The sequence below is a fragment of the Mauremys mutica genome, chromosome 19, assembly GCF_020497125.1.
Source record: "Mauremys mutica isolate MM-2020 ecotype Southern chromosome 19, ASM2049712v1, whole genome shotgun sequence".
In the NCBI taxonomy this organism is placed as follows: Eukaryota; Metazoa; Chordata; order Testudines; family Geoemydidae; genus Mauremys; species Mauremys mutica.
The window spans coordinates 17,269,421-17,292,311 of NC_059090.1; the positions used below are offsets into that span (position 1 = coordinate 17,269,421).

A 22,891-nucleotide genomic window follows, 5' to 3' on the forward strand; every position below is an offset into this window, starting at 1 on the left:
GATAGAAATAAAAGTCCAGAAAAATCATAACATAGTGATGTAGGGAAATAGCTAACGTCCTTATAAAAAGGCAGGCTGCACACAAATAGGGAGAATATCATCTGCTAGACACACTAGTCTAGCCTGTATTTGTAAGGGGATGGACAATCAAATGGGTGAAAGGTAAGCAGTCTTAACAGTGCACAGCAACACAACCTGTGGATCAAGAACTGGCATTACATGTCTGTGGTGCAATGTACGAGATAGATTGTGTACTCTGGTGTTAGAGATTTTTTCGAACTGGCTTGTGTAAACCCAATGAAAATTCACGAGCCACTTAAAATATAACACAGTTTATTAAAAATTAGTGATCCATTTCCATTAAATGCACTGCAGAAAGTCAGAGGAAAATACTGTATTATTGGTTAATAAGTTTACTCCATCAACTTATTTCCCTTGCAAGACTTAAGAGATTTAGAATCCAGAACAAAATGAAAGCTCCTGTGGTCAGAAAGCAGCTTGTTCACAGAATGTCAGCTAAATTATCAACAGTCACCGTAATCTGATGTCTCTGGTAAAAACAATTACAGTAGTCCAAGGTGCTTTATAAACATTAATGAATTAAGCCTCAAGACCCCTCTGAGGTAGGGAGTGTCTCACCCCAATTTTCACTGATGAGGAAAATGAGGCTCACCAAGGTTAAGTGACTTGTCTGAGGTCACACAGCGAGTCAGTGGCAGATGCTGGGATTAGGGCCCAGGTCTCCAAGTCTCTCAGTAAAACCTCCATTTTCCCAATAGAAGGGGTTTGGCATGCCATTTGGTTATACAGAAGACTTTTTTTTTTTAAACGCGCAAAGGATTGTCAGAAAACATGATTCAGTTTTGGATTGTTTGGTCAGAAGTGTTCAGAAGAACCAAACTTACTCTGGTTTCCGGGTGTTTGAAGACCAGAACAAGCATTTTCTACGCCAGCCAGAATGCAGCTCTCAGAAACAGCACAGCGTCAGTCACTCCTGTCCCTCACCGGTCCGGATTATTTATTTATTTTTCATCATTTAGTACAAGAGAAAAAGTCAGTGAAATGGAACGTTACCATGGGATAAATGTCTCCCGTTCTGAAGCTTAAATGTCAAGGCGAAGGTTAAACATTTAGTTTTGTCTCGGCATTTATCGAGCAGTGGGAGACGGCTACCCTGCAACGCTATCCCAACTGATGTTATCACCTAATTAAAACCGATATTAAAGTGCTGCTTAATATAAGACATTCGTTTGGAAAGCTCCAAGCCCCCTTCCCTGTAGAAAGGAGGCGGGTATTTGCAATTCATTGGGACCCCATTTCAGAGAATGCAGCTTTCCCAGCACAGACACCATATAAACAGTCCCCTGTCAAAAGGGTCACGTACAGATGTCAGTTAATATTTCCCATTCATCCCCTTAGTCTACTATCATAATCTGAATACATAAAGTTCACTTAAACACAAATGTGCAGACGATAGCAGGGCTTCAAAAAGATTGCACCAGCTAATGATTGCTTGCTGGTGTCGTTAAAATTCACACGCTGCAAATGAGGCAAAGAGGTTTTCTTTTCTTTTCCTCCAAAAGGCTATTTTAGAGTCACAGGCACATCAATAGAATGCAAACGTAGGTGATTATGGTCTTTGTAGGAAGTTATTACAGATTTCTTAACGTGCAGCTGCGAATGCCTCAAATTAAAAATCTACGCTGTCATAATGGGGGGGATCATAATATGTGCTATTTAAAAACAGGAGAGAAAGTATTCTCAGCAAGAATGGCTGCTTTGTCAACCCTGCAAAGGGGATTTTACTATAAATAAGCAAAGATTGTGCTTAGAACAATGACTATTTCAAAGCTGCATTATCCTTCACAATGGTACTTGTTCTCAATTATATAAATGTCAAAAACGTAACCTAGGATTCAATAACATCTAAGCAATTTACATCCTTTAAGTAAATAAAGAATGGTTAAAATGATAATACAGAGCACAAGTTACATCAAAACTACTAATATTAAATATAAGCAAAATCTAGGTAGTCATACTGTACAATCAACAGGTCATGGCTTAGGTGCAATAAAAGAACATTCAATTAACATTCTGTATTGAAATATGCAGAAATCTTTTTTTTAAAAGATCATTAGAACCTTAAACCCTTTTGGTAAAAAAAAAAAAAAGTGTCCAATGATTTAATATGGAAACAATGAAACTGCCCATTCCTGCATTTGGATTTAGTGAGACTATGTAAAATTGTCCAATGAGGTAATCACACGGGCCAGAAACACCTAGTATGTTCTATGTTCTGTATAGATACCGTACTGTCTTACTTAGCAAGTTAATACTGCAATCATTTAACACTGAAGATTTGTTTATTAGCACAGGGTCCATACCTTCCTCTACGAATGCTGAGGATCTTCTGACAGTCTCCCACCATGGTCTATCCCTGGGGCAGGTGCACCACTGCTTGTAACAATGGGAGTGCTAGTTTTGATCTGCCACAGGCATTTTAACCTGTCACCTAACCAGGCCCTGATCAGCTCTGATTGCTCCCGTTAGTTCCCTAGAAAAAAAGGCGTAAATCATCCCAAGAGTCCCTGGCTTCACAGAACTCACATTTCAGAAGTTATATAGTATGGGGAAATTGACATATTTTAAAATAACCAGAAATCAGAGATCTCAAAAGCCTTAGTCAAAACAAATCTCAGCAGCTGTGTTTCTGCTGGCATGATGTCAAAACCATCTGAAAAACAAAACATCACAGAAAGCAATAAAAAGCAGGTTATTGATTTTTATAGTGTTTTAAAGAGGCCTTTCAGAAAAAGGCAGGTGCGGTTGCATTACTGTGGCAACACTCACTGCTGGATGTGAGGAAAATTAAGAGATCACTTTCCACATGCAGGCGGCATGGTCAGACAATAAGGATAGAGAATCTGTGGCAACTAATGCTCTGTAAAGAGGCACATACAATCTTGTTTTTAAAAGACAAAAATCTAATCGAGGCCGATCCCCTATTCTTTCCAAATATCTATTCCCTCCAAAATACCCAACCGGCCCCATGCATGTTACAGCTTCACGCTGTGAATTGAAAGACTTTGCAGGAAAATAATCCCATGGGATTTTGCTTTTAAATTTGCACACGAGTGGAGTGCTGTGCAAAGAGCCCCAGCCTATTGGTCTTGAAGATTGACGTCTCATTTATCTAAAGAGCAGGTACAGAATGGGCAGTGGCACAGCATGCTTACCACAATGCTCTCCCCATCTACCTTACACCTGGTGTGGAAGGGACAAAGGGGAGTTCGGTCTCCATGGTCCTTTCCATCCTTGGCCATTCGGCCAACAAGTCGCTTGTTGCCAGTTGTGGTGGTGGTGGTATGATACGGAGCCCTGGCTACCCAGAACTAGACTGAGACCCCTCAATTAATATCAAATACATGCCACTAAACAGCCATCAGAGGGTAACAGCTTGTGGTCACAACTAGAGCAGGACAAAGTTTTTGGGTGAATAGAAATGTTGCCAAAAATACACAGAGGGAGGGCTCTGAAACTATTAGTGAATTTGGGTCACAAATAGTTTGGCCAAAAAAACTTGGGAAAAAAAACATTTGGAAATATCAAAATGTTTTGAAGTGTTGCTTTGAAATAACATTCAAAATGTTTTGTTTGACCCAAACAATAGTTTTTCATTTTGTTGAGAAAAGACAAAAGAAAATTCCATCTTGGTTTGAAATAATTTTTTTTTCCAGATATTTTGTTTCAATCACCAAACAAACAAACAAAAATCGTTTGCTCAGCTCTAATTAGAGGTGATCTGAATCTGAGCTGGTGACCTAGAGATGAAAGATCTTATGACCAAGATTTTCAAACACGATTAATGACTTTGCATGCCCAGCTTGAGACTCCTTCAAGGGAACAGGTCTGCAGAATGCGCCAACCAACCAGCCTCTAAAAATCAAGCTCATTTAAGAGGTCTCAAGTTGGGCACCCAAGATAATTAGGCCAATTTTTCAAATGTGACTATATTTTTCCCCATTACCAAAGTTTATGCATTTTATCTCCCAATTAATAAATAAAACAATTCACTATCTTACTCAGTTTATAGCTTAAATACATCTAGGGAAATAATATACACTTAACACTGTAACCTGAAAGCATTATTTTTTAAACACCACATTCCATGGGGCATGTAATGAATTTTCAAAGAAAAAGCTCTATGTAGTTGAAGTATTCAAAATCTTTTGTCTAACCAGACTGCTGTAGATTGGGATCTTTGTCTTGAGAGGGAGAACACTAAATGCGCTGAGTCGCCCGGCTTTTTAAGTGGTTTATGATGCTGGGAGGCTAGGCCAGTCTAGCATCCGAACCACATTTCTCTCCCCATAGACTACTCTGAAGGCAATAAAAGCCCCACACCTGCTGCAGCCTATTCACATATTTTAAAAAGCCTCGGAAACAATCCGTATTTTTCCTTTGAGACAGTAAGTCAGCCAGTTTGATCATTAACAAAAGGTCAAACCTTGAGAAACTGGAGCTTACTTGCTTGAACTGGAACTTGCTTGGATTTGGTCCCAAAACATCATTTCTAAATCGAGACCTTGTCTACACGTGGGACAAGCCCCAACTCAGCCTTTGGTGCCTAGCAACCAGCGCAGCTGCACCACTGCTGATGCCTAAGCGCAAGCCGGGGCAGGCTGTGGTTTGCACCTATTACGAGTAGAGGTCAGTCTCGGTCAGACAAATTGGTACAAACCCAGGCATGCGCTTGTCTATGCTTTGCACTCAGCACCAGTCCAATTACATCAGGATGTTCCTGAGCAGTGATTCTCACCCCCATCCCCACACACTAAGCCCAAATTCTCCTATGAATAGAAAAAAATAATTTCTCATGAAAGCAATGGAACGTGACTCTCGAAAAAATCCTAACATCCAGCACCGCCGGGCAAGCAACAAGCCAGTCTAGACGGGTGGCAATTAATTCCTGGCTGCTAGACAAACTGCTGCCCTTGCATGAAAACAATCCTAGATGAAATATTGAACCAGGGCACACGGCTAATTGCACATTATACAGTCATCTCCCGTGTGCAGCAGGGCTGTCCCTCTTCCCCCCAAACCACCACCAAACATTGAGATCAAGGCCAGTTCTTATTTGAAGCCTAAAGTTGGTTGCCTTGGTTAGCCAGCAAATCCAGATGTTTGAAGTGCCAGCTGGGGTCACCAGCTGTCCTCAAGGGGGAGAGCGACAGGAAAACTTTGGGCCTGATTTCCAGAGGTGCTGAACACCTGCACCTCCCACTGGTTTCAGCTGGAGTTGTGGGGGCTCAGAACTTCAGAAAAACCAAGCCCTTAAGTTTTCACCTGGGCTACCAAATAAGTTGAGACCATCACGTTCTCTCACTGGATAGTCACGTTTACGATCAAAGCTCAAGTCCAAAAACCCCTACGCCCAAAGAGAGTTGACACTATAGGACCAAGAGAGGAGGAGTACACACTTGACAGATCATCTCTCTTTTTTAAAATATATGTTTTAAAAAAAAACATTTGTCTCTCAAAAGATTTAAAAAAAAAAGTCAGCTGAAGAAACGGTTTAAAATTCAGTATAAAAAGTCCCTTCTCCTGGGGCTGTGCAGAGACAGAGCTCCACTGCATAACAAGGTGTAATGGCCACTATCCCTCCACTCCCATCTCCTGGCCTCAGAGGGGACTTAGAGCAGAGACACATGGACAACCCCACCTGTGCAAGAGTGATGGCGCTAAGCAGCTTTCTTTGGTCTACACTTGAGTTATTTTCCCTCAATCACCCTGTTTTTTCCTAGCGTGAGGAAAGATGACACCAAGCAGTGCTTAGGGGCCCTCTTGAGCTAGTGACTAATTCTAGAGAGATTCCCTCAATTCTTCAGTATCTATTAACGCAGGGTTCCCACCCCACCCAAAGCCCCAGAGGGTAGGGGTCTCACCATGCCCATGATTTCACCAGGGCTCTGTTTTCTTGTAAGCTTCACCACACCCACACTCTCACCGCTAGGATTTTTTTTTTTCTTAATAATCACATCATTTAATATTTACTCTAAACTTCCCCCATTTGGACCATTTGTTAGCTTGAGTCCTAAAAACTCGGCTTACAGTGAGACAGGCTAAGCAGTTTCAGCACAAAAGGGGAAACACACCCTCTCTCATGCCATGGGAATCTAACTACTTGCTCCATAAGGAAAGAGTAGCTTGGCCAGCGAGAGGTAGCGTTTGCTAAACGTGCTCGTGTTCGAATCCCACAGGACATCCTTTGTAATAGGATTTAAAAACTAAGCAATTCCAGGGCACACAGCTCTTACGATGTCTCTGGCAATGTGTTTTCAAACAAATGGAAAAATACATCGCTTCTCACAAGACAGACAATGCCTCATGGCTGCAACCTATATCAGAACAGATGAGCTCCACAGGCAGGTTCTTGGGATCCCCGCCCATCCGCAGCACATGAAGAACTGCTCTATTTACACCACATGGTGCACAAGTAACATGTCACAATGACTCTAAAAGCCTCTGGCCTTAAGTGTTGCCTTTGGTTTGCACGCACAGATGCCGAGCTGCTTCTCTAGGAAGCACTGAAACCATTTGAGGATCAATCCCCTGCTTCCTGGACTAACTCCGCATATTCGTTAAGCTCTATGAACAAAGCAAACCGTTTCTCCTCTGCCAGCAGGCTAGTGGCCAAGCTGCCGGTCGTCGTAAGTGCTGTATCTCTTCACGTGGATGCGGCGCACTCGGTCACGCAGTTCAAAGCCCTCATCGTCCTCGCTGTGAGATGCCTGGCTTCGGCTCCTGCTCGTCGCCTCCAGCAGGGAGTTGTCAGGTACACGTGGAGTTTCATAAAGTAAAACGTTTAGTGTCTCCTCGTAGATACGCGCTTCAGGGAACTCAACCTAGGGAAGAGACAGCATGCTTTTTCCTGATGCAGACTGGGTAACATGAGAGGAGCCCCTCTACTGCTTATTGGTGAAGGAATTTCAAATGTGAATGCACATGAGGATGGATGTAATGGCAGTAAAACTGTTCTAAGCAGAAGAGACTTGTGAGATAATCTCATCGCATCCCCCAGGGTACGATTTTACTTTATGTTCTCTAGCGCTTTCACTAGCCTAGGTTTTGATGGCCCATCTGCCACTTCTCTTGGGAGACTCCTGCAGAATCTACCACATCTCACTGTCAGGACTGTCATTTCTGATACTGAACTGCAAAGTCTGGTCTCATTCTAGTCTCACCGGCACACGTGTAAATCAGGAGTACCTCTGTTGAGGCCAGGGGAATTACTCTAGATTTATCACGCTGTAATTAACAAAGCAACACATTTTTCTTCTGTAACAGTTAATATTCAGCCCAAAGTTCCCTTTTGTCAATTTTATCCTACCCCACTTTTATTTATACCGACATGTTCCCCTCTGAACAATTCTCCTCTTTTGACATTTGCATCTTCCAACCTTTTGGAGATGGTTATGCCCCCATCACACATCATCATTTAGTCAAGCCACACATAGGGTCAAATTCTCCTCCCAGTTATATAGTGCAAGTCTGGTGTAATTCAACTGAAGGTCATTTACACCAGTGTAACTAGGAGAAGAATTAGATCCTTCATTCAAGGGGGGTGGATTTTTTAAAAGCTCTTATGTGACTTAGGAGCACCAAGTCCTATTGACTTTCAGTGGGATTGTTCTCCTAAAAATTATTTAAGTGCTTTTGAAATTCCCTCTCTCAATCTTTCTTCCTTATTTATTCCTTCCACTGACCTAACCATATTTTGCTCTTCTCTGAATTCTGTTCAATCTGCCAGCATCTTTTGGATACTGATATGCCCAGGACTGAATGCAGCTTGCTAGCCAAGTGTTTTCCAAGCAGCGGGTCCCAACCCACCAGTGAGTCACAGGAAAGGTCTGAGTGGGTCACACATGCCCCAGAGGCAGTCCCTCCCCTCCCATGCTCTCGCTTCCCCTGGGCAGTGGCCAGGGAGCAGGATCTGGACAGCAGTAGCACGGAAGAAGTAGCTTGAGTCAGTGCACAGACAGATAGAAGCCTGGTAGACACCGCAGCCTGGCTGAGGCTGCAGAAGAGGCAGGGCTGGGAGAGTGAGAATCAGGGGACTGGAGGGTTGAGACAGTTGGAGAGAGAAAGAGAGTAAGGATAATGCAGAGAAAAGGCAACTGAGTGGGTCACCAGTAAAAAGTTGGGAGACCACAGTGCTAGCCAATGAGTGGCCCCGGTCATTTGGATTTCATTGACCATCAATGGCACTCAGTCAGCGAGCTGAGGCCACCCATGACCATACCTTCTCCTACTGACCTCAGAGATCTCACATGGATGCACTACCAACTTTGTTACTTAACCACAAGATTCAAGGAGGACAATTCCAAGTACCTTGGTTTGTTTCTTTTCCGTGGCGTACACTATCGAGGTGCAACAGACCTCAGCGAGCTTCCGCCCCTGTCCGTAGAAAGACCAGCAGCAGATTTCATCCCCTATAACATCCTTAATGAAGAGGACTCGGCCGTTGAAGCGGAGAGAAAGTTTATCGAACAGTTCTATGTTCTTCAGTAAGTTATCGTCCGAGTTACTGAAACACAGCGGCAAAGGCAGTGAAAAGGTCTTTGTGGTTTAGCAATTGGCCTGCACCGTAAACTGCGCAGGCTTAGCATTCCTACCCCACCACGGCTGCAAGCATGAATCTAACTGGAGGATACAGCTAGTGGCTCATTGCTATGCACTGGAGAACAGCCAACTTGGAACACAAATAGGATGCTCTGCTCCCCTGAGCAAATGCTCCTTTAGAGGTCAAATGGTGTAATTAATATAATGGCAGCAGTTTCCTATGTCATTATAACAACAATGTAAACCTACATCCTGACCAATGCCAGAGCTGATTAAATCATATGCTTACTATGGTTCTGCTTAGCCTGGCAACAGGAAATGACCCCAGAGAGCCAACGCAAGCGTGAGAAGAACTGTCACTTTACAGAGTCCTCCTTGGACCTAGAATGATACAGGGCACAATTTTCAAAAGCATCTAAGTGACATAACTGCTCTTGAAAACTCTACCCACTGTATCGCTTAAATATATTTGAGTTTAATAAAGATGTCAAGTGATCCTGAGCCTATCTTGATAATGACGCAATGTAATTCACATTGTAAGGCATGTAAACGACATGGTCAACCTCTAAAAGACAGGCCCCTACCACTCTGGCATTGACTTCGGCCCAATTCAGCCAAACGTATGTAACCCACTCGGAGGGGTGCTCTGTCCCTCTCATGTATGGTTGGCCACACAGAGGTTGATTAGCCTGCAGCAGCCTTGGCTAACAGACATGGTCTTTTAACTCAGGGAGTAAAGGCTCGTGCTTTTGGGTCCAGAGCCCCAGATTCAATCCAGATGCTGGTGCCTCACCCGTGGTACTCCACGAGGGCCACATCTACATTACAAACCTACACTGGTAGAACTACATCACTCAGAAGTGTGAAAAGTCCACACCCCTGAGCAACAGTTATACAGACTTAACCCTCTGTGTAGACAGCGCTTTGTTGACCGGAGAGCTTCTCCGGTCAACATAGCTACCCCGCCTCTCAGGGAGGTGAATTAACTACGCCTATGGAAGAAGCTGTCCCATCGGCATAGTAACGTTTTCACTACAGCACTGGTGCAGTTGTAGCACAGTACATGAAGATAAGCCCTAGTATCCCTCCTGAGGCCAGTGGGGCTAGCTGAGAAGTGAGGCACTCCCCATGAGACGGGTGGCAAGCAGGCTCTAAGGCAGCGAGTATTCGCTTTAGAGGCTTGAGAAACATTTGCGATCAAAACTGAGGACGGGTGGAATAGAGCAGGCCAAAGGCTTCTGCTCTCTGGGGTGTGAGACTGATTGGCCCCGAATCCTAGAAGTGTCGAAGTTCAGCATTTAGTATTGGTGGGATGATTTGGTCTGGCATTCAGCTAATGGTCTTCAGATGTACTGTGGCAAAACCAAGCCACTGCATCATCTCAGGCCAAACTAACTTGGGCAAACTTCAGAGGCCTCCAAATCTGGAGGGGGCGGGAGAGGTAACCAGGTGAGAAAAAGAGCTGTAGAAGCAACATAGTAAAATGGACAAGCCTTAAAGCCCTAGAAAAATCATACTTTGTGCATATTCAGCACCTTGGAGATTCTTCTGCCATCAAGGCATAAAAAGCCACGCAAAAGGAGTAATTAGAAGCTCAAGTTAACTGAGCTGTCCCTGCATACTGTCGCTCTCATCAGTGCCTCTCCGACTTCAGACCCCTTCTGACTAATATGCTGTTTTGTCCTTAGTGCAGCATTGTCGCTGGATAATAAAGGGAAGCATGGCCAGGAGCACTGCGGAAAACACAGACCCCAGCTGGATGATGAATGTGCTGCTCTCTAGCATTCCCTAGTGGCCACCTGCAGGGACACATTTGCTAGAATCCGTCTCTCTGGCAGACGGACGGCACACGTCTAGAGACTCAAGGAGGTTGAAAAAACCTCCATGACTTTGTCTCAGAACGAACAGGCAAATGTGCCCTCCCCCCACTCTTAGGGCTGGCTGTGTTGCTTCAAGCTCCTGATCTGGGAAAACCAGGAGCCACTTTGGCAGTGGTGTGGCACTGGGGGCGGGGGGTGTTACAAGAGTTACACCACAGAACCCAAACCACACTTTGTTTGTTCCCTCAGTGACACACAAGGAGAGCCACTATCCTTAACGCTAGAGCCTTACAGGGGCAGTTCCTGCTCTGATATGTTTCACATCTCTGCCTTTTACGTCCCCTTTACGACTATGTAATTAATTGATTTCAAAAGGGGTGGGGCTGGAATAACTAGGTGTGCTGTAGGTCAGGACCGAGGTGGGTTAGCAGGGCTGCATGGGAGCTCAGGAATTGAATGGCAGAGGGAGGTACAGGTCACAAGTGCATTAGCATTGCAGCAGGGGGGTGGAAGTTTACCCTGCATTGCCTTACTCTACCTGGCTTCAGCCAGTGTTAATAGTAGTCATGCTTCTCTGAGCACTTTGAGACAGCGCCACCTCCACCTCCGCTACCCACACGCTGAGCTCTAACAGGCTGCATTCCCCCTGCAACCCAAGGAGCCTGATCATCCTCTGTCAATCACGAGTAACTGCACTCAGGTGCACGGAGAAACGCTCCTGGAAGAGGAGAATCAGGCCCATGCACACAGCCCCACTAGCCTACGAGGAACTTTTACTGCCTGCGTGGAATACTCAAGACATACCTGGTGTAGGAATATTTGTTGTTGCTCCTGTTATAAAGCAGCTTGACAACAGGCTGTGAGGAGAGAAAAGAACAAAGGCAGGGCAGGTGAGTGGTGGACTGTAAAGAGGTTGGCAGAAATGCAGTGAGTGGTGATGGAAAAGCAGTTACTTTCATGGAGGATTCGATGAGCCTCTCTTCTTCCTTTGGAGACGTGATGATGGGGATGTTACAGACGGGCTCGTATGAGTCTTTCTTGTCCTGGTTCAAATAAAATAAGAGATATAATTAACATGGGCACCTCAGCCATGTTCCCAAGCCCGCCAATGCAGAGAAAGAGCACAAAGTTGCTATAGTAACTCCACCATATTACCGTGATCTGCAACCCAGAAATACAGCAGAGATGTTTCTTAGCCCCGAAAGGCCGTGATCATTGAAACATACAGATGCAAATGGAGGTCATTCCTACCCACGGCAACAACTCCGAGCCTGCTGTGGGTTTGTGTTCAGGGGCTGTGATGTACTAGCCCCTTTGACAAAGGGGGCAGGGGAAAATGCTTGGCCCAGTTTTATCAACTGCCCCCGATAGATCAATCATCACGAATCACACATTTGCTGGAGAGAAATGCACCTCACTGAAATGGACCCAAACCCTTTGTTGTACAAGCAACAAGCTAGTGCTGGTAGCAGACGCTAACTCCAGCTTCCTTACGCAATGAGCTATAGCGCCAGCTACTGGTTTCTTGAGCAGAAAATATAGACGACAGATTTTGATTTTTTTTTTATATCTACTTACATGGCCCCTTTACTGTAGTATTGAAGCATCTCACTGAGACGCTGTACCCTATACTCTGTAAAGGTTATGGTCTACTATAGCTATTCATCTTATTTGTACACATATATTTTGTACTTGAGGTTAAGAATATTGGCTGTAAACTTGCTTGATTTCTAAGTAAGCTTTGTGAGGCATTTAGTCAGCTTCTTTCGGAAGGAATTTGCAAGGTTAAGTACCCAGTCAGGAAGCACTAGGGGAACAATGCATCTTGGAATGCTCCAATCCACATAAGAAGTCTTCCTGAAGACATACAAGATACCATGTGGACAATGGCTTCTGCCTGTAAAGACTGTGAGTCGTGCATGGACATGTGACTTGCCCAGGTTACTCCAGAACTCCATCTTGGAGCTGGACTTTGCATACGAGTGAGGAGGGGGTCTCCACCCACAAAAGAAAGTCTATTTAAACCCCTGGGAGACCCCTCTATGTGGTCTTCAGCTGGCTAAAGAGAGAGCTTCTCCAAGATACTTGAAAGAAACTGGAACAACGCACAGTAACTACAGGGGGTATGAGTGATTGCTGGACCCAGGCTAAAAGGAGATTAGTCTGTAAAAGGGAGCATTCTGGAACTGGTGAGGATCTTATCTGTAGTCAGTCTGATTAGACATAGATTTGCACATTTTATTTTATTTTGCTTGGTGACCTACTTTGTTCTGTCTGTTACTTGGAACCACTTAGAACCTACTTTCTGTATTTAATAAAATCACTTTTTACTTACTAACTCAGAGTGTGTATTAATACCTGGGAGAGCAAACAGCTGTGCATCTCTCTCTATCAGTGTTATAGAGGGCGAACAATTTATGAGTTTACCCTGTATAAGCTTTATACAGGGTAAAATGGATTTATTTAGGTTTAGACCCCATTGGGAGTTGGGCATCTGGGTGTTAAAGACAAGTACACTTCTGTTCGCTGCTTTCAGGTAAACCTGCAGTTTTGGGGCAAGTAATTCAGACCCTGGGTCTGTGTTGGAGCAGACGGGAGAGTCTGGCTCAGCAAGACGGTGCTGGAGTCCTGAGTTGGCAGGGAAAACAAGAGCAGAGGTAGTCTTGGCACATCAGTAGGCAGCTCCCAGGGGGGTTTCTGTGATCCAATCTGTCACACTCACAATCTTTAATTCTCTCAACACCCCTAGGAAGTAGCATTTCCCTGCCATCTCCAGTTTACAGAACGGAGGCCCAGAGAAGCTGTGACTTGCCCAAGGTCACACAGGGAGTTTGTGGCACGGCAAGGACTTGAACTCAGGTCTCCCAAGTCATAAGCTCTAATCACTGGACCATCCTGCCTCTCTTTAGGCTGCAATAGCACCTTATTCCCGAAGTGCTTCCCAAGCCACATACACACTCAGCACGGCTATACTTCTGCCCCCTCTCGGGTGGAAGCCAGGAGCAAACAGTGGGATTAGCTGGAGATAGTTTGCCCAAGTGATCATTCCAAATCCCTTCTCTAACAAGAAGCATCACAGAACACTTAGTGTCCAGGCAGAGCAGAGAACAACATGGTTTTAAGCTCGTATCCAAAAAAGCAAGAGGTCTGTCGCTCAGTTTATCTGCCTTGGAAAGAGACCCAGAGGGGATCAAAACTGATTTTAGACATTTCAGACTTGATATCAGACATCCTCTGGAGTTGCACCAGTACCTCATTTAAACACAAGCATTTTTAAAAGCACGTACAACAAAAGGTAGGTCCCCAATAATTTTTAGAAGTGAAAAAACTTCAGGTTGCTGCCACATCTTACCTGGAGAGCTGCCTGGCACATGTCTACTAAGCCCTGAATTAGGTAATATTTCGCTTCTGCCATCAGCTCTTTGATCTCCTGCCTGTTTTTTGGAAGCGCGATAGTGTCGTCTCGGAGGTAATTTAAAATCACACCAAAGTGTTTCCCACAACGGTCTATAAGGATCCACCCTGAAAGACAAACACCACAATATTTGAGTGCAGCTCAGCAAGGAGGCAAAACATGGAATCTCAGTGCAACAGCTCTCAGGCCTCATCTGTGGATAATCCATCTTCCTAGTGTCTCTTGCAATGGAGCTTGACCAAATTCCCAAGGTAGTCAGTGGGAGTCTTTTTTTACTTCAGGGGAGCTAGATCTGGCCCACAGAAGGGAAACTGACAGAGGAAATGCTCTTCTCAATGGTCCAACCACCAACCTCCCCAAAAGGAAAGATTCCACGCAGATTCCAAAGCCTAATAAGGCCTAGATGAAAGAATCTGAAAACAATCAGGCTTTCACTGAGAGGGACAAAAACCCCGTAAGAAGCCTAGTGCATTGTTTTCTAGTGCATGATCAAGCCACACACTTTCATCCCAGAACAGTTTTCTGTGCCTCGTCTTGTCTACATTAGATTCCAATCAACTGGGGACATGGATCCATTTAAATATTATTGGAAGTTACCAGTTGGCACTATTACAGTAGTTCTGTTTAACTGACTGTTTAGGCAGCTAGATCTTAGAAAAATGCTTATTGTTAAATGTGGGACAATTTTTTTAAGAAGCTCAGCGCTATACCAGCGAAGCTGGTTCTTACCGCCTTCACGTCTAAGTCATTTCTGTTGCCTACAGGTTGTGTGGGCAAACAGGACCATTGCATGGTGCTAGAACAGTACAGCCATGTGAAATGCAGTGAACACTGGAACCCAAACTCCAAAACAATAGGCATGAGAGTGAGTTTGGGGTAGGAAGGCTTTTCAGGAGTCCTATTTGATTTTTTTTTTTAACTTGTTGGAATGAATTTTGTGATTTTTAACTTTTGCGCATAGAGAACATGATAAGCTCAAAAACATGAATATATATCAAGATCTAGGTGTTCAGCAATAAGAGAGATCTATTGGATTGGTGTAATAACAAATATTTTAAAGCAATTAAATATTCTTCAAGTGTTTACAACAAATATGCATAATTCAATAATAAAAGCTAAGTGAAAATACATGACTCTTCCCATAACCCTCTACAAGGGATGGGTGGACTCCTACCAATGTACATTGCCATGCAAAGAAGCAGATCCAGTATTGCCAGGCAGCTTAGTATTAAAAAAGTATCAGAAAAACTAGAGGCCACTTGCCAAAAGCGTTTGCAAATTCTAAATGGATTTGAGTCTAAGTTCTGCACACCACCTGCTGGCATTTGGCAGAGGTTTCACCAGTCCTCTTTCCCAGTTCTTGAGAGAGAAATCAAAGCAGCATTCCACAGATGCCAAGATATAGAACAGGCCAGTTAAACCAGTGAGGGAAAGGCCATTCTGTATAAGCAGGGAGAAATGCAGGAAAGCCGCTCAACAGGAAAACTCAGCACCAGTGCTTCATTCGTTGTGGAGAAGGGATGTAGAACTTGCCATCGAACAACGCTAGCGTAGGCTGCGCGTAGCAGCAGGAAGCATCTGCCTGAACCATCTTACGTAACAGGCGTTCTAATGTGGAGTTTAACATGCAAGGAGGGCAAGATTTTGCAATGAGTCAATATCTTACATTAACAGGGGATGAACAACAACGACGACACTTTGCATTTCTACAGTGTCTTCCATACCTGGATCTCACAGAGCTTTACAAACATTAGCAGATTCGCGTCCCTGCACACTTAGGGTGGTATCACTCTCTCCTTTTCAGATCTGGTCTAACACACTAAAGATATGCTATCACACCGATTTAGTTAAACCAAGTATTTGACCGGCACGCTACACTGATATACACCAGCTTCAAACCAAAGTACAATATTCATACACAAAGCTGAACTGAGTTAGTTTAAACCTGGTGCAACATCGCCCCTTTAGTTTAACCAGTGCAACCTCTATGTGTAAATGAACAATATGAAATACCAAGAGGTTGAGCAACTTTTCCAAAGTCACAATAAATACATGGCACAGCAGGGGCTAGAATCCAGATCCCCACGTTCCCAAGCCCACACTCAACACCCAAGATCATTCTTCCCTGGGATGCGAAAATAGATTTTTCCCTGCTTTTGCTTATATTTGTATTGCGCGAGTATATAGAGGGCCTCAATCAGGGACATATTCTCTCTCTCTCAACATAATTCCACAACTCTAGTGAGCTCACATTTTTTCTACTCCAAACCATGTAGTTTGGCCTAGCCCCCTGCTGGGCGGCATGTGAAAGCATTCATGGCCACTGCTCATACGGATGCTCTTCCTTGTTCTCCTATTTAAATAAAGCTGCTAGTTAAACTTGTTTAGACTGTAAACTCATCGACTATCGTTTTTATTATCCGTGTGCACAGTACAATGTGGCCCTGATCCCTGACTGTGGCCTTTAAATGCTACCCCAATTCAATTATATGAATATCAGAATCAACAAGTAGCACATGCCACAGAGACCAAAAAACAGCACCTGGGTTTGGCAACACGGGTCAGAGCTTAAAACAATAAAAAGTGCTGCCACTTGTCTGCCCCTTCCCACATTTCAATTGATGCCTCTACACAAGATCATACGAGTGCCAACCCACACGCATATGTTCAGTCCTGACAGCAGCGTAAGCCATCCACATACCAGCTGCGACAGAAGTAGAGCAAATGATTCCTTGCTCCAACTAATGTTGGCAATGAAGGGGGAAGTTTACTCTCCTTGGTGCCTTTGAAAAGAAATCTCCGCCAATATCCCATGCATTGACAGAGTCCTGGGCAAGTCTTCACTACCCGTCGGATCAGTGGGCAGTGATCGATTTATCAGGGGTCAATTTATCGCATCTAGTGTAAAATCGATCCCCGATCGCGCTCCCCGTCGACTCCGGAACTCCAGCTCGCAAGAGACGGAAGTGGAGTCAACAGGGGAGCGGCAGCGGTCAACTCACCACCGTCCTCGCAGCCAGGTAAGTCGACCCAAGACGCGCCGACGTCAGCGACGCTATTCGTGCAGCTGAAGCCGCGTATGTTAGGTCGACCCCCCCCCAAGCTAGTGTAGACCTGAGCCTAGTCTCAGACACGCATGCAGCTCCTGTCGGTGCTCCCTTACCTTCCTTGTCAGTCAGCACTTCCATCCTGCCACTGAACATGGCCTTCAGCATGGTGTCGTGCCTGGTCAGCACCTGCACTGTGGTGTAGTACAAGGAGCCCCCAACGTTGAGCCGCACGTACTTGTTTCCCAGGCTACCCTCTCTGAAGCTGCAGGTTTTGGGCTTGGCTCCTGAAGACCGGCAGATGGTGGTCAGGCACGTGTCCCCAGACATCTTCTGCAAGTAGATGACGACTCTGCAGAGGGTTGGTTTGATGGATTCCACCGTGGTTGGTGAGGGGTCACGAATTGCCAGACGGGGAGGGCAGGGTAGGAATGGTCATAAGTCGCTCAAGTCCTGGGTGGAGTTAGAAACAAAGAAGAGGATGAGATCAAGGAGGAAGCCTAGAATTGCTGGATAGCTTCCACAACGCAGTTCTGAGGGAATCTTCATCGGATTTTATTAGCCAAGCGCTACAGTTTTTGACCGCACTCAGCGTTGGTCTGGCACTGTTACTGTTCTCACTGAAGCCAATAACAACTCCCATTGACTTCAATGGGAGCAGAGCTAAGGCACTTTTAAAAATCCCACCTAAGATGTTTAAAAGAAAGGGGAAAAAGGAGGACGGGGATAAACAGACAGAATTTGGACTTTATTTTAATAGCCAGCCCGGAACATTGCTGGTCTTAATGTATGTTTATAAACCACCGTGATAAGAAAGGCAAGTATTACTAGCAGACATAACTGAAAGCCTGAATGAAGGATTGGAATAGGGAAACTGTAGAAGAATTCGCTGAATTTGAACGTCAAGGTTTGAGTGCATGCCTAACTACAAATGTGTCGGGAAATTAGCTCTTTCCTCACAACAGTCAGGCCTGGCGTTTGGGAAGTGTTTAACAAAGGAGCCTGCGCCAAAAAAATTTGGTTTTGATTCTCTTTTCAATATGAGACAAAACTCTGCAGCTTATTTCAAATGATTAATTGAAAATAATAGCGCTTCCACCCCATTTAGTCAAATAAAGCTTTTCTGGACTATGCAAAGCTTAGCCATCAACCAAACCTGAACTCACTGGGAAATACTGCAGTCTGAATGTATCTGTGCAGTGGCAGGAACTCTGCTCTCCCTCAGCTTCCCAGAAGGATATTACACATCTTGCTCAGACCCTATCCTACACAATAGGAGAGTTTCCTGCACTTCCGCTAGCTGTAATAACAGCTTGTAGATCTTTTCTTTTAACTGGAAATCTGTACAGCAGCTGTGGCAGTCGCCCTTTACTGGGGTTAATTGTAATCATTGAAATCACTGCTTGGGCCATTCCATTTCTCCATCCATCCGCCATTTCTTGGTACATCCTTACACAAACATAGTTGTTCCTGCTGTATCCTAGCAGGTAGGGTAGCTGATGCTGTATTAGAGTTCTAATATGGAGAAAACTGTTTGGGATCTGTTTGCTAGAACATCCCTTACTGATGAGCGCAGATGAGAAACTAAGATAACTTGTCACTAATCCAGTCTGAGCCCCACCCTTGCCTCTGCTCTCCTCTCTCATCCCAACACAAGGTAAACAAGAAATAGAACCAAAAGAATAAAAGCAAAGATGGGCCAATTCTAGCATGTCAGATCCAAAATCCTCTAACTGGAAAAATTTGAAACTAGATTTCATGGGCACTGCACTGTGTTCTGCTCCTGGGTTCAGCTATTTCACTTTGCTCCCAGTGCTGACATCTTTTTTCCTTCCCTCCCACTATGCCATAGTCTACTTATGTGTCCATTCCGGATTGCAAGCTCCTCCTTGTCATCTCACTTCTCTGTAGCATCAGTGGCCTTGTACAAATAACCTGCTATCCAATAGTGCCGTTCTTTACCACCATACAGACAGCATGAAAGAGCTAAGCATCCATCTGGTATAGAAAAACCTCTTGATAGCTACAGACGGCATCTTATTAATTGCAAGAGATTTGAAGAACTCCTGACTTTACAGGCATAGAAGAATGCTCTTATAGCGTCACTTCCCATCTTGATTGTTGTATCTGGGTAATCAGTACAGGCGGGCTCTATTAATCCACAGTGAGTAGGAAGCAAACTCTGTAGCTTGCAAGGACACAGCAAATTCCACAAAGCATTTTTTAGGCCAAGGCAGGTCAGTCAGGTTATAACTGGCTCTAATTGGCCCCCCTATGCGCTGTCAACATTCTTAACCTTGAGCTGAACAGTCCTAGAAAACAAAGCATAAGTTCTTTTCTACCTCTAAACACAGCGAAGTTGCTTCTTAGCTGATCACGTTAACCAAGCATCCCAGAGATCACTATGAATCACAGGCAGTCACATATCTCAATTGTTGATCTACAGGTGATTAATCACTATAGGCTGTGATCACCAAGACCTGGTTGTGTGAGTACTGTCACACGACAAGATCACTGAACAAAATAATATCTTTCATTTCTCTAGGTCCTTTTATCAAGGTCACTTAAAAAAAATCTGTCATAGGAATGGGATGGGAATAAAGCCCAGGTCTCCTATCTTATTTCAGATACCCTGACCTGTGCTTTCGCTGCTATATAATCCATCCTCCATTATTTCGGTGCCTTGTATTTCTTATCTTGGGGGCGGGGGGAGAATCAGTTAAGTCAGGTTTATTTTTGTTTACCGGCATTTTCACTTGTAGGTTTAAATATATTCATTTAAACTCAACTGGCATCATTTGGATTTTTTTTAAATAATTAAAGTACTGCTAGGTTTTTACACAAAGTGTGTTTTTACAAACTTTAATTTTGAAGCCCAGTTAATGTAGGGAGTGTCCCTCTAAATAAAAACACCTTTAAAGACCTTCAGACTGAGTGATGATAAAGGTTTTGAAAAGGACAGAATTCAAGTGTCTGATCCTGCAACGAGTGGCAGATCTCCACACCCAGTCAAGACTCCCATGAACCCTACATGGGTCTTCCTGACTGCATCTCATTGCAGAATCAGGGTCTCAGTTAGTGCTATTATTTTCCCCAACGAAGCAGAGAGTAGAGTAAAATGGGGGAAACCTTTTTGCCAACCAATCAACCACGTAAGAGCAAATACCATTGATTTAACATGTTATTAAAGACATAGGCTAGGAGACTTCACCCATACTCAGCAAGGAAACCCTCAATTACTGTCTTTACTGTAAGAGGAAAAGTTTGTTATTCTGTCCTTCTTTCCTGCCTGGTGAGGGAGGAGAGAGGCAGGATTGTACACACAATAATACAACATTTCATAGCTCATATCTGGAAATAGTCCCAGTTAAGAAATCCCAGCCTACATCATAAACAGCTCAAGAGAAGCATTCAAACAGCATCATTTGCAAACTAAGCATTATAAAGGATACTCCCCATTTCTTGGTCCAGTCCAGGAGGGAAATGGAAGATAGAGACAAACTGGTGTATTAGTTTTCCCTTGTATTACAATAGCACCTAGAGGCTCTAGCTGACATCAGGGTTCCATTGTGATAGGCCCTGTACAAACATGTAAGAAGAGACAGCACCTCCACCAAAGAGTTTACAATCTAAATAGACAACAAACACCACCACTCCGCTCTTACATAGCGCCTTTCATCAGATCTCCAAGCGCTTTACAAAGGAGGGGGAGATAATATATTTAATTGGACCAATTTCTGCTGGTGAAAGAGACAAGCTTTCAAGCGATAATGGAGAGCAGTATCGTTATCTCCATTTTACACAGCGGGAAAACTACCCACAGGAAAGAGAAGTAACTTGTCCAAAGTCAGTGGCAGAGCCAGGAACTGAAACCACATCTCCTATTCGTATTAAGAATTAATTTGTAGGAAAGAATACTTATTGGCAGGCAGTGCGGCCCAGTCAATAGAGCACTGGACTGGAACTCAGGAGATTGGCCTCCAATTCCTGGCTCTACCACAGACCTACTGGCTGACCTTATGCAAGTCATTTTCACCTCCGTGCCTCAGTTTCCCCACCTGTAAAGTGTGAATAATGCTGCTGACCTCCTTTGTAAAGCATGTTGAGATCTCTGGATGAAATGCGCTATAGAAGCGCTAGTAATAGTTTGACCAGAGAATGAAATCAGTACATTGCTGGAGGAAGTTCTGCTGGGTACGGCTGACAATATTTAACAGTATGTTTCAGCAACTACGTTATTGCATATTCGTAGGGTGGCAAAAGAGAGACCTTTCCCCAGGTTCGGCTACAGATTGCAGAGAAAATCATGACTGAACAATCAGGAATTTATTTGCAGGGTAAGAGGCGTGGGGGAGAGTGAAGAGGGAATCTAACAATTCCCTGCTCTAAATAAAAAGAGAGAGAGAGCACTTTCCGTCTTCAGGGCATCCTCAGAACCCCCATGAGAAGTACCTGCTGCAGGGGGCCTGCTTTACAGAGAAATAAAATATTTCTGTTTATGGGTGCCTCTGTGCTTTTATATTTACAAACATTAGGTCACACTCACTACCCCTTGGAGGTAGGGAACGCTAAGAATTCTTAGCCCCACTTCACAGGGGGAGAGAAACATGGCCCTGGCCCCAACAAGCTAACTGTTGGGTAGGACACATCCCCTGAAAACACTGTAAATCTCTTTGGGGAAGGGACCATCTTTTTTGTTCCAGGTGTTTACAACTTAGCACCATGGGGCTCTGGTCCAGGAGTGGGACTCCTAGCCACTACTGCAATCCAGATAATGAACAAGGACGACAAACAATGAGGGGAAGCGGGGAGAAGGGCTGCCAACTCTCATGAAGTTACCATAAGTCTAATCATACTTCGCGTGTTCCTTAACACACTTTGTGAAGCACTTTGAGACCAAAAGTGCTACTGATGAAAAGTGCTGGATAAGAGATGTGTGTTGTACTTATTAAAGCCCTGGCTCCGGGAATGAAACAACACAAGAATCTCGGCCCATCCAACCCCCCAGTTTTTTCCCCATTACAATGAGAAGGCTGGAAACGGGAACCCAAAAGACTCCAACTTAGGAAAGCAAATAAAAAGAACCCAACATTTAATATTAAGTCCCATTAATTTTTGGCCAATCTCATTAATCCTTTTGGCCAGACTAATGATATCAGCATGCTTGGGGCCAGCAATATCAGCTACAAAACCATCACGCGGATGGATGCCTTAGTTACTTACGTATATTCCTTGAGGGTAAATACATAGGGGATGGGGTGGGTGCATGGCCCCCCCGGCCCCAGGGCATTTACCCGGCTCCTCGCCCCCCCCCCCGGCCCCAGGGCATTTACCCGGCTCCTCGCCCCCCCCCCGGCCCCAGGGCATTTACCCGGCTCCTCGCCCCCCCCCGGCCCCAGGGCATTTACCCGGCTCCTCGCCCCCCCCCCGGCCCCAGGGCATTTACCCGGCTCCTCGCCCCCCCCCCGGCCCCAGGGCATTTACCCGGCTCCTCGCCCCTCCCTCCTCGCCCCCTCCCCCCGGCCCCAGGGCATTTACCCGGCTCCTCGCCCCCCCCCCGGCCCCAGGGTATTTACCCGGCTCCTCGCCCCCCCCGGCTCCCCCCGGGGGTACTTACCCGGCTGTGGGACCGTCGCGCTCCGAGGGCTGCCAGCGACGCTGCCTCGCAGACCCCGCTCCAGGAGGCCCCGGGCCCAGACCTCAGCCCTGCTCGGGGCACAGCCTCCAACCGCAGCTTCCCCGGCCTGGGCTGGGCCGAGCTTCTCCCGCAGCCCCGGACCGCTCCCTGCCGCTAAGACTACGGGCTCCAGCATGCACCGCGACCGCCTGCCCCTAGAGACTACAGCCCCCAGCATGCAACGGGGCCACCGTCCCCTGGGGACTACAGCCCCCAGCATGCAACGGGGCCACAGTCCCCTGGGAACTACAGCCCCCAGCATGCAACGGGGCCACCGTCCCCCTGGGGACTACAGCCCCCAGCATGGAAC

General features: G+C 45.2%; 1 protein-coding gene across 1 annotated transcript; it reads right to left on the reverse strand.

The window, feature by feature from the left end:
* Window positions 1–316: 316 nt before the first annotated feature.
* TNFAIP1 (TNF alpha induced protein 1) lies at window positions 317–22,659 on the reverse strand. Its single transcript, XM_044993973.1, has 7 exons — window positions 22,522–22,659; window positions 17,021–17,357; window positions 13,795–13,964; window positions 11,396–11,485; window positions 11,247–11,299; window positions 8,392–8,587; window positions 317–6,905 (listed from the first exon to the last, which is right to left on the reverse strand). Exons 2-7 carry the CDS (start codon window positions 17,232–17,234, stop codon window positions 6,687–6,689), a joined length of 942 nt encoding a protein of 313 aa, XP_044849908.1. The 5' UTR covers window positions 17,235–17,357; window positions 22,522–22,659; the 3' UTR covers window positions 317–6,686.
* Window positions 22,660–22,891: the final 232 nt, after the last annotated feature.

What these genes read in the sequence shown, in the direction of transcription:
- TNFAIP1 (XM_044993973.1), bottom strand. Translation starts at nt 17,234, where the DNA reads ATGTCTGGGGACACGTGCCTGACCACCATCTGCCGGTCTTCAGGAGCC. An exon ending in AGTGCTGACTGACAAGGAAG is followed by an intron (nt 13,965 to 17,020) that starts GTAAGGGAGCAC and finishes TTTGTCTTTCAG; the next exon opens with GGTGGATCCTTATAGACCGT. An exon ending in CGGAAAAGAAACAAACCAAG is followed by an intron (nt 6,906 to 8,391) that starts GTACTTGGAATT and finishes TCTCTTCCCTAG; the next exon opens with GTTGAGTTCCCTGAAGCGCG.